Source organism: Montipora foliosa, chromosome 2, assembly GCF_036669935.1.
Source record: "Montipora foliosa isolate CH-2021 chromosome 2, ASM3666993v2, whole genome shotgun sequence".
NCBI classification, from domain to species: Eukaryota; Metazoa; Cnidaria; class Anthozoa; order Scleractinia; family Acroporidae; genus Montipora; species Montipora foliosa.
Genome location: NC_090870.1, coordinates 52,497,022 through 52,513,545, shown reverse-complemented (window position 1 = coordinate 52,513,545; position 16,524 = coordinate 52,497,022). Strand labels below are relative to the sequence as shown.

Genomic DNA, 16,524 nt, shown 5'->3' with positions numbered 1-16,524 from the left:
GTATGAGTAGCGTTTTTATGATTCCAGAAATGATTTTAATTTCTAGACGAAATTTTATAGTAATGGTTCTCTTTAGTGTAACTGATAGTTACAAAGTAAAACTGGAACGATACCATTGATCCTTTTGGTAGTTGGAATCATAACTGTCGTAGTGAATTATGTGAATTTACATTTTCATTAGGGTTTTGGAGATGTTGATAAATAAGAGTAGAGTGAGGATTTGTGTACTGATCAAACCCTATACGATGTTTTATCCCTTCATTGCAATTGCAGGAGATTGAAGGCGAGGGTGTTTACAAGGACATTCTACTTTTGCTAGCGTTGTATCGAGAGGTGACGTTGGTAAATGCATCATATCAACGCCAGAACGTTTCTGATAAGGTATACTCTAAATTCAAAATGGGTTGCTGTTTGACGCCTGGGAAACGAACAAATTTTATCCAATATCCACTGAACGATCTTGTATGCTATGCCAGGTCACTTAAGGAATGAGGCACTTGCAACCTCTTGGGTGATACTTTTGTGCCTGCATATCTGAGAGCGGAAGCCTCATTTGACCAGCGGGTAAAAAGCATCTCATCAAATGTCTACGCACCCGAGAGGTCAATGAGCTCGCAAACATTCATCCAATCCCGAGTCCAGTCCAGTAGTGTATCTTAATCCAGAAGAGCCCCGGTTTTTGCGTCTTTCTATTTTCATCCCAATTTGCTTACCTGATAAGCATATTGGGCTTGCCTTGTTTAAATCCTTAAATGTACCTCTTTCAAATCTGAAAATTTCATAGACTATTATACCTTAAATCCGGTACGAAGAATTATGGACATATTTATAGTAATACTAAGAATACTGAAACAGCGGATATTTAAAACCTTTTGTTAGGGATTAACGTTTTTAGCTGCTGTTCGTAGAAATATCAATGGATTATCACCCAAACGACTGAGTTGATTGAACCTCAAAGTATTCGTGTTTTTCTTATTATTTTTCTTTTTCGCTGTCCGTTTTTTTAGTTTATCTTAGTCATTCTTTTACTGAATTTTAGGTTAAAGAAAAGCTTGTTGGTTTTCTCCGAAATGACGGGAATCTTTCCACAACGGTGAGAAGATAAAAAGCCACCCAGTTTTAGTCTTGGCCATTTAACGAAATATTCTAGTTTGGGCATAGGCGGCCCAAGCTCGCGTTACGCGCGAGACGTAAGTGTCAAAGCGTCACGTCAGCAGCAACACTGTTCTAGACAAATTTTTGTTTTGTTTTTTGAGTTAGTTTCATAGGAGCAATGAAGCCAAATGTTATCAATGAATGAACGAAATAAAAGTGAGTTAACTCACCTTGTTTATTTTGTTTTGTCTTTTCGAACCTCTTTAAACTGTTTTGGGACGTTGTTGTTTGAGAGGCTGTCGTAATCTTTCTAAGACGAAGTCAAGGCTGGAAACAGCGATTCACGGAGATGTACTCGAAAGCCTCTTTCTCACTGAAAAGGTGTTCGCTGTGCAGTTTTTCTTCCCAACGAAACGAGCGTTGTCTGTTTTCTTCCCTGTCTGATCGGCTTGCTGAAAGCATTATCCTTTCGGCTCGACTGAGAAAGATTTCCTTCACATTTCCAGAACGGACAGTTGTCCACCGATGCTTGTGCTCATCTTTTCGACTACGGGACTGGCATTAGGGATCCTACCCACGTGCAAGTGCTACTTACTCCTCCCGTACACAGTCGAATCCGGCCCTTGAAACACACCACTTTCTCCACAGTGCACAGTATATTTTCACGCACAGGATTCGACTATGTACGGGAGGGTTAAGTAGCACTTGCAAGCGGGAAAGATCCCTAATTTCAGTCCCATAGTCGAAAAGGCGAGCTCAAGCATTGACAGACAACTTTCCAGTGTAGAAATGTGAAGGAAATCTTTTTCATTCGAGCCGAAAGGATCATGCTTTCAGCAAGCTGATCAGACAGGGAAGAAAACAGACTATGCTATTTTCGTTGGAAGAAAAACAGCGCAGCGAAGTCGCTTTTCAGTGAGAAAAAGGCTTTCGAGTACAATTCTCCGTGAATCACTGTGTCCAGCCTTGACTTCGTCTTAGGAAGATTACGGAAAGACAACACAAAATAAACGAGGTGAGTTAACTTACCTTAGTGAGTTAACTTATTTCGTTCATTCGTTGATAAGATTTGGCTTCTTTGCTCCTTTGTCGTAAAACCTACTCAACTTACAAAAACATTTTTTAAAGAAATGCCTTGAACAGTGGTGTTGCTGACGTGACGCTTTTCGCAACTACGTCTCGCGCGTAACGCGAGCTTGGGCCGTCAATGGTTTGGGCTTGATAGGTGTGACGCTTCGAAGCGATTGTCAGTAATTGACGGTGTTTGTGAAAACAAAGTCAACGCTACCCCGAATACCGCTATTGGATCGCAACAGGCACTGATAGACAGACAGGTTACATTTAAACACCATGCCATTGTGAGTGTTATAGCATTCAAACCAGCACTGAGAATTCAAAGCCGTTACAAATTTTGTGTGAGACTTCCGAGAATTGTAATACATGCTGCCATGTGAAGAAATTTATAAATCTTTTTCCGGAATTTAGGTCTTGATTATCAACAAACGTTTCGACTGAAACCATCAGTCTCCATCAGTGAAGTTTGTCACTGATGGTTTCAGTCGAAACGTTTGTTGGTAATCAAGACCTAAATTCCGGAAAAGATATATAAATTTCTTCACTTGAATTGTATCCGGATGAATGATAACATTCACTTTCACATGCTGCCATGGTTATAGGAATTTCCAGAAATGCACAGGTACTGTTAACAAACACATGAAACGATTAGGTTCTTTCCAGTGTATTCTTGCAAATAGGGTAGAAGGTCTCGCGTTTTTTGCTGTCAACTTGTTAACTTTATTTATGTTACATGAACATTTTTATCATCTTAGCAATTGCAAGTGTGGTTAAGAAAGTGAAAAAGGTCCAAACAATGTGCGGCGTTGTGGCAGTAGATGTTTGAAACACGAGAGGCTGACGTTTCAATCGTCCGCCCCTCGTCAGAGAAAGTGCTGTCGTGAGTTTCATGACAGGGAGCTTTCACAAGAACGACGACGACGGCTACGAGAACGCCACAAAACAATGGGTTTAATGAGCAAAAATAATAGCTCTGAACGCCCTGTACGTGCGATTTGCATTTTGGTAATTTTTTTTGCCGTCCTTGTCCTGACAACCACGCGATTTGACCAAATTTGAGGTTGTGTAGAGGGCGTGAGAACCTGTCGAAATATTTTAAATTTGTTCCCAAACAACCACACCGTTCATGCCAATTTTATTCCTCAAATGTTGATACACACTTTCAATTCCGAACGACTCGGGGTTATAATTTTCTAAGGCGACGTTCTTGTTGGCGGCGTCGTCGTCTTTGCGTAAGCTCGCTATTATTGAGAATTCAAAGGTCTCACAGATGTCCCTCGCTCTCTTAGATGATAGATAAACTCCCCACTCTCAATAGCAGCGGATCGAATGACAAATGACCTGCATGAACAGCGAGCAGTTGAAAGGGGTGCACAGTTCAATCACAGTTAGCTGTTGGTAGACTACCGCAATAGATATTACTCTATGGTGACGTTTCATATCCATTCTATATTTGTAGGCTCAACCCTTCGCCATGCAACTTCTTCAAAACGACCAAGGAGGTGACTTCAGGGAACTAAAAGTTTTTCCTGGAAAGACTCCACAAGATCACACCCTAGCTGAAATAATCATCCATGCTTCAATCGCCTTGCAGTGCGTTGGATCGGGGGCTCTGACAGAACCTCTGTACGTGTTGATGACCGATCCACGATCAATGATGGTAATTTTTTGTTTTAACGTGCTTACAGTTAATAATTTACGGACATATGTAGTCATCATAATGAAGTCTCTTTTTCTGTATCTTCCCCCGGAAAAAGAACTTAAATATCACGGCCTGCCTGGCCTAATCCACTTTTTAAAGAAAACACTAATGAATCTGATAAATAAAATAAGAAAATCAATGAATAAATGAAGGGAGTCATAAAATGAACAGGTTGTAGGAGTGCAAGCCATGCGATATGACTGTGCTTCTCACAGCTAGAAGAAAATAAGGACGAACATTGAAACGTATATTGTACTAAATTTTTCTTCCATATAGAATTCCTACCTTCCAACTATCCCGGAGGACAATTTTCTGGACTGCATCAAGGTTATTGGTGAGACAATGAAAGAACGTGGTGGCCCTGGAGAGTGGTATGGTGGGTATTAGCTACCGTTTATCGTCCTTGATATTGTTTGTTGTTGTTGTTGTCCGACCAAAGTTATTCAGGCCTTATCTGTCCAAATCCCTGGAGCACAGAGTGCGATAAACCAGTCAGGACCATTTGAGGTGCTCATAGCGCCGGAAAATTGTTCCTTAAAGGTCGGGACTGGTTTTGCTGTATCCTGCTCATAGTTGCGGTAAGTGGCAAGCCAACCAACAAATGAAGTAAACACAAACGCGTAAACACTTTTAATTTTAAATCTGAAATCATTTCTCTGTATTTCCTCACCTAACGATATATCAGTTAGTATTGACATTTGTTTCTACGGCGCAATCCGCGGTGTTGACTGGTCATGAATGTCTGTGCAAAGGTCCTTTGCCCCGGTTACTAACGTTCTGGGCTCGAGTGAAGTAGGAACTTCCGGTTGACGACTGAGAAGGACTGATTTGAGAACAATAACTGCCGATTAATTAAATTTTAAAAACTTAGAGGTAGTAGACTAGTGTTGTGCGCCGTTTAATCATATTTTGTTCACAAACGTTAACGTAAATGTAGAAGACCCTTGTGTGATGATAGAATAATCTTTGTTTTGTTTGTGTTTGACAACTATTTATTCCTAGTGAGCAAGCTTAGGGTTGCAGTGTTACTAGCCTGAGTCTGGTTGCAGGAGAGACACCTGTGACTTGCAAACGACCAAAATAACTTGTAACCGTGAAAGAGCAGATAATTGTTTATGCTATCCCATGTCATCTGTCCATTTATTACGAAACAAGACTGATTTAATTACCAAAATGGTTTGGTTTAACGTTTTGTTTTCGCTTTTCAGAATGTGGAAATTGCAAGCACCCATATTTCATTGGTGAAGTAAGTCTTTTTCCTTGTAATATTTTTCAGGTTTTGTTTGCGCAGTTGCGAAAAAATTGTAGACGCATCATCCATATTTTACGGTCAACCATTTTCGGTTCGGGCTGGCCTCACAAATATTGTGCACAAGTCTTGCTCACCAACGGTTGTCTTTGCTTAGAATGTGCTGAGTAACTAAGATCAATTAACGAAAAAGCCGGTTAAAATGTAAATGTGTTTCTAACTTCTTGGTTTCTTTTGTAACTCATGGAAAAGGAAGGCTGCCGAAAAATTTAGTTCCAACAATTCGTCTAATTCAAGTATTCTGTATTCTTAGACTGTTGTCCTTTTGGACTGCATGCACATTCGTTTGCGTGATTCTCATTGTTTTTCTCTTGTAAGGTGCAAAAACTCGTAGTCTCCGGCTTTTAAATTTTTGATAGTACAATTCCCAACCATGTCGTCGTGTTCTTACCAATAGTGTTCAAGGCCAGTGGAAAAGAGTCCTTGTCCAGACTGCGGAAGGGTTCTAGGAGGGGAACAACACAGATTTCTGGGAGCATACGCAGTTGCCAAACGGTGAGATGTCTGCATAAGACCTTTCCATTACCTTGTCTTAAGAAAGTTAACATAATATAGGATCGCGCTTTCGCTTTTTTCCATCTTCGGGCTGCTAATTCCCACGCATGCGTATTGTTTCTCTTGCCATTGTAATTTACGTCAAGTAAAAGTTAGAAAGATAATCGCAGTTGGATCAATAACTTAAGCAGTTGGCATCAGGCTTCAGTGGAGTAATCCAGGCTTGAACGGAATTCAAACCCATGACCGTGCGATTTTCGCTGTACTGCACGGACAGAGTAAAGGCTATCCTTAGCCTCTTATTGTTATGTGCCATTTGTATTAAGCACGCTTTTCCGCCATGTTGTAAAATGGCGAAAATTACCGCTGCATTCACATAGAGGACGTCATTCAAAGACATTGGCATGCAAACCTCTACTTACGTTTAATCGCATACACACTTTTGCAAACATTCGACTCTTTTTATACCTTATATTCCATCAATTTCCTGTTTTACAAGTTTTATGAGTTAAGTTCCTGATTACACAAATTGGTAAAAATAATTAATGCCCATAACTGTCAATACTGTTGTAGGCAAGACAGAACAAAGACTGGTCACGCACTGGGTGATCCGGGATCGAGACCAACCGTTGCTGAACCACAAAGAAACTTGTCGCCAATTTTGTGCAGCCTTGTGCGAATTGTTATGCATGCTGCCATGGTTATGGGAGCTTCCAGAAATGCAAAGGTACTGTTGATAAACACAAATATGGCAATTGGGTTCTTTTCAGTCATTTGCTTTCTTGCTGATAAGTTAGAAGGCCTAGACTTTGCCTTTTTGTCGTCAAATTGTTTCATCATCTTAACAAATAGGGTCAGTTTCCAAAGAAAGTACGTTGCGGCCTCGGCGGTTGTTTGAAACACAAAAATTTGGAAGTAAATTGACTATCGAAGGGAGATGGAAAAGCTGACGTTGCAATCGTCTGCCCTTCGTTAGAGCGAATTAAGGGATTGTGGTGTGAAGGGTTGTTATTGTATCGGGTAATGGAACGACGCTATCGACGGGAACATAAGGAAGTTAGAAAAAAGAATCCATTAGGGTAAAGAGAGGCTTTTATTATTCCCATAGGAACTGTAATGCCGGTACGGAAAATAAGGTTTTGTTCAAGATTTTTTGGCCCTATGTGTGTTGCCTTGGTGAAACGAAAGAATACACAGAGTCACGTTATCTTTAGTTCGCCTTCCTTACAGGAATTGTATTCACAAGGATTGTATATATTGGTACTTAAATCGTTTCGGTCAGCTTTCGGAATAAGCGATTTGTGTTCATTTAAACCATATAATTATTCCAAAGATATTATTCACCAATAAAAGGATGGAATCATGGGAAGTGCTGGCACCTGTGGTTAACAGGCTCTCGTAATTAAATTCCGTAACTAACCATTTTTGCAAAACGCATGCGCGCTGTACGGTACAGGTAGGTTGCCAAAACCCTTGAAGTTTAAGGAAAGCACTAAAATAGCGAGTTAGCATTTCCCAAAAAATTCATTGGGGACAAAAATAACTGGAAAAAATGTTCCTTTCCTTTTTCTTTTTTTTCGAAGGCCACTGCTCAACTGATAAAACCATCATGCCAGCCAGATCTTGTAACGCAATTTCTGTGGCGACATTTGCGGCGGGATCTTTATCTTCTGGGTAGAGCGTTAGGACGGAGTGTTGATGATGCAGCTTTGACAGTGCATCTTGTTTTGCATCAAATGATCTTGCTCAATGGAGGGCAAACAGGTACAACCTGTTTTTTTCAGTGTCATATAGCTATATAGAAAGGGGAGAATGAATACTGAAAAAGGAGGTAATTATGGAGCCATAGTACTCTCGTAGACCCGAGGGATACTTAAGTTCTTCATATCGTTGATTCAAAACTAAGTAGCATGTTTTCTGACTACGAAAACTTCAGGAAAGACAGACCTGACATTTGCAGTTACGATACAGCAGTACTTTTATTCCATCCATTTTGCGAATTGCCTTCTTGAAAGACTCGAGACATCGTTTTCTGGAAGGCGATAGCTCATTTGAACCCACAAGGTAGCTCCAACACATTTATTACTTTGCTTAACTAGTGTAACAGTATTAAATTTAGGAGCTGGAAAAATCAACATTTCGTAGGTTGTATTTATTATCATAATTTCCAAAAAACCTCACTGATTAATTATTGCTTCACTTTGTACAATGAAAACATCTGAGTAATATCTTATAGATGCACGTTTTCCAAAATTGACATACCAGCCCAATTGCGTAGTTCCTTATACAGCGCTTGACATGTATCACATTTTTTTGACTGTAGTGCCTGTTAATTAACTCTGTAGAAAATATCACGGAGTTGTGTTTAAGTTTGTTGAAGAAGTTCATTAGGCTTTGAGAAATCGATAAATTAATTTTCTGGTTCTTTTAAGGTAGGCTAGAAGAAAGTAATTTAGGGTTGATAGTTTGACAGAACGGAAGTGATCCTCTCGTTCCCTAACCAAGGGGAGGGGGATACAACATTTTGATATTGAGCGCTTTGATGCATGTAATCATATTTAACATGTCACGATATCAGACCAACAGTAGTTTGATTCTACTGTAGCTTTGAGAAATTTTAATAAAGGTGACATAATTTTTTTTACAATTTCAACAGTTCGCCATCGACTTGCTATGACATTTTGTTATGTCAGTTTTCTATTTTAGGTTACAATTAACATTATTTTGTAGTTGTTTTAATCCAATGGTTCTTTTATTCTATTGGCTCTCATTGCTTTATTGCCACTAATTGTTCCTTTCTGGTTGTCATTCCACATTAAATATCCATTTCTTTTAGCGAACGCTCACGACATGCGTCTTTCAACCAGAAAAAGTCGGCGAAAGTGGGAAACGGAATTCTCTTCTGTTGTTATTGCCCCTGTAGTAAGGGTAAGTGGTAACTGTTTGTTATTTTAGGCTTACACTGCAACCATGTTAACAATCAGACGTAATGTGATGCTACTCTGTGATTGTTGCTCAAAAAGTCTAACGTTTCGACACCGTTCCGTCTAGTGTCTTCATCTGGGGTGATCCCAAGCTATCGCAAGAGTATTTTATGTGCTCACCAATTTCCTAAAAAGCAAATGGTTATAATAATTAGCGTCGTTTTCTTCTAACAAGAAAAAAGGTGATGTTATACTCTTTGGAACATTTGACGTTTGGTCTGTCCGATGTGCTCATGATCACAGTCATTGTACGGATCGTTAGTTTTTACAAAAATATGACATAGCATCTGGAAAGGTTTTGGGGAACGTTAACGTCGTGGCAACTCAAAACTCTCTTGATAGGTTGATAGGTATCCTCTTGAATGTACGGGGTGACCGGCAAAAGCAGGAACCGAATTCTGGTCGCCCGAGGTCTCTTGAGAAGGAGTGACTCTTGTGAACTACATTCTTAATTCTCCAAACCAGAGTAGCAACAACGCAAGCTAGCTATGTGTGATATATTGCTTTTCTTTATTTTGGCCTTTTGTAACCTTGTATGGTTTATACATCCTTTTCAGCAACTCGACCAGAATCTACAGAAAGCTTTAAAGCTACTGATGGAAGACGAACGATTCGGTATGACACTTTCTCAGACACTATGCTTATAAATCTTTCCTCACCGTGACCAATGCATAGTAGGGAATTAAGAGTGTTTTGTTGGGTTCTGGGTATTGAAAATGAGGATGATGATGATGATGATAAACTTTATTTAAGTGTCAATTGTATTTGGCGCTGAGGCACCAGGGGAAAATCATACTCATCTAGAGTCCCGACTATTTCTGTAAGGTTGTTGCTTTTGCTATATTTCTCAAGGAAAAGAACATATATTTGTTACTTCATCACATGCGAGCCTCATTTGTAGCTTTCGTAAGGTTAGGAATGCTTGCTCGATGCTTGTTCTTCACGAGAATATAGTAAAATTACATGCCTGTCTTTTGTACACGACCATAGTTTGTTGCACTTCTTCTGTGTTGACGTTCACGTCAACGTAACTTACTTTATATCGTTAATGTTTTTCTGTTCTATTTCCCATTTTGCTAACTAGGAAGTGATCCTCTAGTGCGGCAACTTTATGAGTTTGAGGAGCAAATCGAAGACCTCAGTCACGGTCTGAAGCCCATGACGCGGTCTCTTTGGAAGTATCGACGGCAGGTCACTGTAGAACAGCTTGGAAACGCATTGCAACAGATAACGGAGTCCACTGATGACAGTCAACATAAAGTCCTTAGCGCCTTTCTCAAACAGGTAACAATAACTAAATGTGAGGATCACCCCTCTCTCAACTGACGATACAATAGCTTACATTGCATGGATACGTGAAAGGACCTCATATTTTTACATCATTTAGAGCACAAAGTTACAGGCATTTCACAAGTTACAAAACACCTTACTCGAATCGAATAATATATTAGTTAAGCTGTATTGTTTGTTGTGTCGTGTACATTCATTGTTATTTAGGGTTAGGGTTAGACTTCAACGTCAACCAACTTGCGCCTGATACTTGAGCTAAAACATGTACAATAATTGCAAGTGAAGAAAACTTTTTTTCCCGAGCCAGCCACAATTTTACGAAACGTATTTCTTTTCGCTATAGGGCAGATACCTGTGGCAACTTGGACCGATGAGTACACATGTAGCCAGAATCAACTGGAATCTTTCTCTTAGCGATGAAAGGGATTCAACCCTGTGCAAAATTGTTCTTGCCTCAGTTGTTCAAAAGGTGGATAACGCTATCCACCGGATAAATCACTATCTAGCAGATAAATACTAGCACAACAAATTGAGTAATGCATTGGATAGTGATTTATCCAGCGGATTGCACTATTCAGCCTTCGAACAATTGGGGCCAGACCTTTAACAAACAATACCAATAACAATAAAAATAATATTTATTACAACACTTCACATTAGGATTAAATAATACAAGTCCCACCCAAAAATAGCATAGCTTATCGAGTTGGTTGGGAGCAAAAATAAATAACATACCAATGTAAAGACATTACATTTTATTCCGTTTAATTACAAATGACAAATGCAATTAAAGTAAACGAACAAAATTACCAGTAGCGCAAAAATTATCACAAATACGGTATGCAGGTAATAACGTAAGAAAAATGTAAGGTAACATCTTGAAAGAAGAAGGACACAGATGCGATTACAACAACATTATTGTACAGAGAATGCAAAAGGAAAGGTAAGGAAGAAAAAAAATGGGGAGAGCAGTGAAATCTAAAATTTACTCATTTGCTTGACAATCATCAGTTCAGGTTCTAAATATTGGTCTTCTTTTTCCAAAATCTTAATGAGCATATTGTGTACCGTTTTTTGAAACTATTCTTGGTTAAATCTTCTAACACGCTTGGGACATGGTTACACAGCTTCGCTCCAAACCTAGAGAACGAAAACCGTTTCTTATCTCTAGTCTTTGATTGCCTTTCAAACTTCCATGGCCATATCTACAGAAAACGCTTTTTTTTCATGTACTAAACCTTATTCTAACCAGTTGAAAAACGGTTGACTTAGGGAGGGGGTGAGAGGGGATATTTCGGCCCCCTTTTCAAGTTATGATGCAGTCCAAAGGCGCGAAAAACGGCACAAAAGTTTCAACCGTGACGTTCTCACAGTTTTGTGAGTTCATGCTCTAACTTACCCTCTTTCTTTTAATTAAGGAACACAAGCTGCGCTGTGTCCAGTTTCTTCCTGACATAGTACGTCTTCAGCGATTATTGATGGATAGATTTCACCGGAGAATTGACAGGACAGACGCCGAGAAATTTACCATCCGGGAATTTCTTTGGACACTTCAACGAGGTAATAAAAAGAGTTAAAAACCGCTGGTATCTTTTGTTGTAAGCACTACACCTCACGGACTTCACTTTGAAAGTGATGGCTTCAAAGTTAGATGAAGTTCCTCGAGATATTGAAGAACAAAGCAGTGGCCAGCCAACCCGTCTCTGGCAATGCAACCAACGGATTTGAGAAAGCGTATCCCACCACCAACATTTGTTTTTATACTAGAGACGACTTTGGACAATTTATTTTGTCGTTCATTCGCCATTTAATTCGTCCTGTATCAAGACGGATGAGAGACGCATTGTGCGTTTAGACGAAGGAAATCCTTTTTTCCGTATTTAAAGGCGGCCATTTTGGGGTGAGGAGGGAGAGAAGTCGGCGAAATTCAGGCGTCTCTTCCCAGAAACCTTTCTTTTCGTTTCGATTTTACCTTCTCTCCATAAAGCTCTCAGTTTTGAGAGGAGGATTCGTTTACTCAATCGAAAATTACAAATGTAAAATTATCTACTAGCTTATGAATATTACTGATGAGTGTGACGAAAGCGAAAACTGACCGACCATAGGTCGCACTAAGTAACCCAAATTACTTTAGGGCGGTTTTTTAAAGAACATCCATTCAACTGAATAAATGAATTAATTTATTCCTTTGGTTGTCATTATGTAGGACCTGTAAAAGAAGAGTTCAACAGATTAATTCAAAGGTTTAAACTTGCTTGGAATTCTTGTCGCTCATTTCTTGGTGAACAAGGTAAAGTCAGACATCTATGGATCTCCATGCAGTTATGGACAGAAGAAAATGTTTTAGTTAGAAATGATAAGGGTTCAAAGGAAATTTTTAGTGCTTGCCTACGCATATACATTGCCGTCGTATTTTCGAATTCCGCGAACAACGGAGTTTAGGGAGCTTAAGCACGTGCGTTTTTGAGACGCGGACAGCAATCGGAAGTGAGCTGTTTTCCCTTTTAAATTGTCTTCACACAACCACATTTACATTGCTAAGTATCTTTTCTCCATTAGAGATGACTTGTATGAAAATCTGGGATGCCCCATTGTCCTGGCACGTGAAATGTTCTCTTCCGGTTGCCGTCCGCGTCTCAAAAACACGCGTGCTTAAGCTCCCGTACGGCCCCGCGCGCGCTTTCGTTATAAAACTATTGGGAAATTCCCCGTACGACGCATTAGCGCGAGCAGGGCCGGAAAAAGCCGGAAGAAGCCAGAACAGGAAACCGCTGTGATAAGTCTGCTAAGGGAGAAGATGTTCTAGCAGTTTTACCCATAGGGTTTGGAAAAAGCCATATTTTCACCGTGTTTGTAATGTTAGCGAGAGAACTGAACTGACCAGTTCCTGTTTTGGTCATTTGCCTGCTCAAGAGCATTATATTGGACCAAGTTTATACTCGGCAGCCGAACATTAACCCCTGAGATTTTACCAAGCATTATTTTGAGTGTCCCTAAAAGGACACTCCTTTTTTGTTTTTCTTCTGCGGAAAAAGCGCTGGAGGAACGTTTTCTCGCTAAATATTTTGAGCAAGAGCCAAGGCAATGTAGTGTACTATATTTGGGAACAAACATACAAACAGGGACATTTAGACCGTTGGGATCAATTGTCCTGCGTTTTGAAATTAAAAAAGCTTCCTTGGCCTTACGTATTGAGCTGGAAAATACTTTTTCGATAGGAATTAATTGCCTACCTGATCTAACGTACCCCGACAGTTTGTCCACTGTCGCTTGAACTCTGTTTTTACCCTGCCCGAAGATGGCCTCACGGATTTTTCAAACTTTTCGTATTAAACAAGAAATCGGAATGGGCAAAACCTACACTTACCGTTTGCTGCAGTTACTGCCAGTTTGCGTACAATTTTTATGGCTATTTTAGGTGGAAGTAGACGCTCCAGAGCAAGTCTCTTACTTTATTGGTAGATAGGTAGATAGATAGAATACCTTTATTTACCATCAGCAGTGTTATAGCACAAGTGCTAGTGGGGCCGAACAAACAACCGAAACAAATATTTCAAATTGAACGTAACATTGTTAAGAATCCCAACTCGCCGGAGGCAAACCAGTTGGCTATTTACAAGCGTGGCCGAGGATTTGAATTCGGGGCAAATCCAGATAGTGGTCAGAGCGGGACTCGAACCCGGGACCGCTGGATTGCGAGTCCGACACGCTGACCACTGGACCACGCTGCCTCTTGGTTACGGTCTCTTACTTTATTGGTCCCTTGTTATGGCGTGACATGTAACAGGAAGCTCAACAGAAAGTGGGCAGCTACCGAGAAAAGTCTGGGTCTCGGGCAGGCGGTTTTTCTCGCCCTCTCTTTCCCACCCCCCACCCCGTCGTTTTGTCACCCGGCCCAGACCTGATAAGTGTTTCGCAGCAACAACGACATCTACCGCCAGCAAGCAGGCTAGACAGGATGATATTTGGCCCTCGGTCTTGGCGTGTGCTCGGTCCGTACGCCATGACTCAGGCCAAATATTTTCTTACTTTCTAACTGTGGCTAAAAACGATCTGGTTATTTGGAAATTTTGTATCTGAGAAAAAGTTTACTTTTGTTTCACAAGCTCAGGTAGATTTTGCTCCCTTGGGGGTAGCATAGATTAACTTGTCCAGTCTTGTGATTTTTCTAGGTCGTCTCCGCGTGCCACAAGACTTATGCAATATCACAATGGATAACAACTGTTCTATCGCTATGCTGCTTCCGAGTACCAAAGGAATGAGTGTGTGCTCTATGGCACTTTTGTTTTTCTTGGTGAATACAAATGACGAGTTCTTGGGAATCTACCGCAGTGCAACCAATCAAGAAAGGTATTGTTCGATTTTGATATTTGGTTGGGTTTTTGGCCTTTATGCTATTTTTCCGTCGAATTTCGTAAAGCAAGTTTCAGTGACAAGTGAACTCAGTTCGCCGATGCTGATGTATTATACCACAAATTAGTTGCCAACAGCTAATTTTAAGGTTTGCGTTAAATATATTTTGATGGCAGAAGTCCATCACCCAAAAAAGACGATCTCTCTCATTTGCCCATCGCTCAGTATGGCACTAAATTTAGAGCACAGGTCCCGCCTGGTGTCCGCAACGCTACTAATTAGTCCGCAGTCAAAAAGCCACACGAGAAATCGCTGTGCCCAATGCAAAAATCATGGATCGAGCACGGAACGTAATGTCGTCATGTTTTTTCCGCAATAAACCTAACAGACATCTTTTTAAAATAGAAAAAAGTGTAAACTGATGGTCAGCATTCCATCGCAGATGGAGATTTTCTGTTGTTGAACTTTTGTGGTTGGTCATTAAAACATTGTTGGGATTGGTTCGCATCAACAGTGGACATAAATAAATATGCATTAAAAACAATGGCCCCTAGCTTACCTTTAAAATAATAGAGCTGCGTTTGACACCTATGGAATGACACAGCGATAGAAAAAGCTGCGTAGTACCAGGGTATTTTGCGCTGACTTTGTTTGTTGTTTTGTTTTTTACTTAAGAATTATCTTCAGACTTTTCCTCGTTGCATATCTAGCTTTCTTTTTGCTTTTTAAGGAAATGAAAGAAATTTATTGCCCAGAGGGAATAAATGGATTTATGTTGAGTGTCACATGCTTAGATAGTTATTTCCCATGATGCAGTTTGGGCATTTCTGTCATCCGGGATTTTCTCTAGATCATTCAACGTTTGTGCAAGCTAGGCGGAGGCTGATTCAACAGAGTCAAATCAATTTTCCCTCCCTACCCTCCCTATTTTTACTTTCTTGTGTATGGCGGGTGTCCCCTCACCTTTGCTGGGATCATGTCTTCTATATTTGGGTATTTCCTTGGTTACCATGCTGATTTTCAATAAACGGCCTAGCCCATCAAGGCTTGGCCAAAATATCCCAGGCATATCTGGTATTATTTGTGTCCCAGCAAACGGAGCTCGCCCAGAGCAATGCATTGCCAACAATATCAGTCATACTGTGTGGAGCATGAGGCATAAAGTTTAATCAACGTTCTCTAATCATCAGGTCCGAGTTTCTTGGAGCTCCGTTTGTGTTCAACCAAAAGCTCGAGTGGTTATTTGGTCGTAACCGAGGATTATAGCGCTAACCTGGTCCGAGCCACTTGGTTCACTTGAATGAATGGGTATCGATAACATTCTGCTCGGGAGAAAACCTTCCAATAGACTTGCATCCCATCCATCGCGGAGGAAGTAGCGATAATGCCAGCTGCTCTACGCCTCGGGAAAATAGTACAAGTTCCATTTGTGAGCGGGATCACTTGTTAAAACTTTAACTTCATATTCTTCTAAAAGCTGAACATCTTTCGTGTTACTGTATTTTCAGTCCTCTGGAGCGTATTCCCATGACGGATGTAACATTGTCGCAGCTGATAGCCTATGACCCTGAGAGAGACCTGCTGCCATTAATCCTGGCCCATTGTAACTACTCTCTGGAGGTGGGAGGGGAGACTTTTGTCCAGTATGATTGGACTGCTTTGGAGAGACAGTTAACTGACAGATTTTTAAAGGGAAGACCTTTTGTTGATTTTAAGGTACAGTACTGATAGCTGATATTTTAGTAATGTCAACATCGTTAGTGAAGAATGAACCCTACGCTCCTCATGAATTGCGTAAATGCACCAAATCAGAATCCGCATTTTTGAATCTTTCAAATTCTCAAAATGTCATTCAGACAAAACTTCACACTCAAACAAATGCTTTAGATATTGAGCGCATGAGATCATATTTAGATGTTACTTTGCGCTTTATAAATAATTTATTATCATAACTGTTATTATTTATTGGTAGTAGTAGTAGTAGTAGTAGTAGTAGTAGTAGTAGTAGTAGTAGTAGTAGTAGGATTGAAATATACCATTCAGGTGAGTTTTAGGATCCAATATCTACAGTATTTCTCAGTTTGGTGAAGGATTCGAAAAACGTGCTTGAGGCCGGCAACATAGGCCCTCTGGAGGCGTAAGCTCTTCTGGCGGCGAGAAAATGTGGCCATGACAAAATTCCTTTTGTGGATTCACCGCTTCTGTTAAAAAAATTCGTTGTA

General features: G+C 40.3%; 1 protein-coding gene across 2 annotated transcripts in view; it reads left to right on the top strand.

Moving 5' to 3' along the window:
* The window catches only part of LOC137993535 (E3 ubiquitin-protein ligase rnf213-alpha-like), a 191,815-nt gene that overhangs the window by 165,638 nt on the left and 9,653 nt on the right, over positions 1-16,524 (top strand). For both annotated transcript variants that reach the window (XM_068839453.1, XM_068839454.1), the window contains exons 64-78: positions 274-381; positions 1,040-1,093; positions 3,629-3,829; positions 4,148-4,247; positions 5,080-5,117; positions 5,578-5,675; positions 6,249-6,402; positions 7,259-7,439; positions 8,512-8,603; positions 9,217-9,274; positions 9,744-9,943; positions 11,368-11,509; positions 12,156-12,239; positions 14,122-14,299; positions 15,811-16,018. In XM_068839453.1, the coding sequence (XP_068695554.1) occupies positions 274-381; positions 1,040-1,093; positions 3,629-3,829; positions 4,148-4,247; positions 5,080-5,117; positions 5,578-5,675; positions 6,249-6,402; positions 7,259-7,439; positions 8,512-8,603; positions 9,217-9,274; positions 9,744-9,943; positions 11,368-11,509; positions 12,156-12,239; positions 14,122-14,299; positions 15,811-16,018 (1,896 nt within the window). The remainder of the gene's footprint in view (positions 1-273; positions 382-1,039; positions 1,094-3,628; positions 3,830-4,147; positions 4,248-5,079; positions 5,118-5,577; positions 5,676-6,248; positions 6,403-7,258; positions 7,440-8,511; positions 8,604-9,216; positions 9,275-9,743; positions 9,944-11,367; positions 11,510-12,155; positions 12,240-14,121; positions 14,300-15,810; positions 16,019-16,524) is intronic.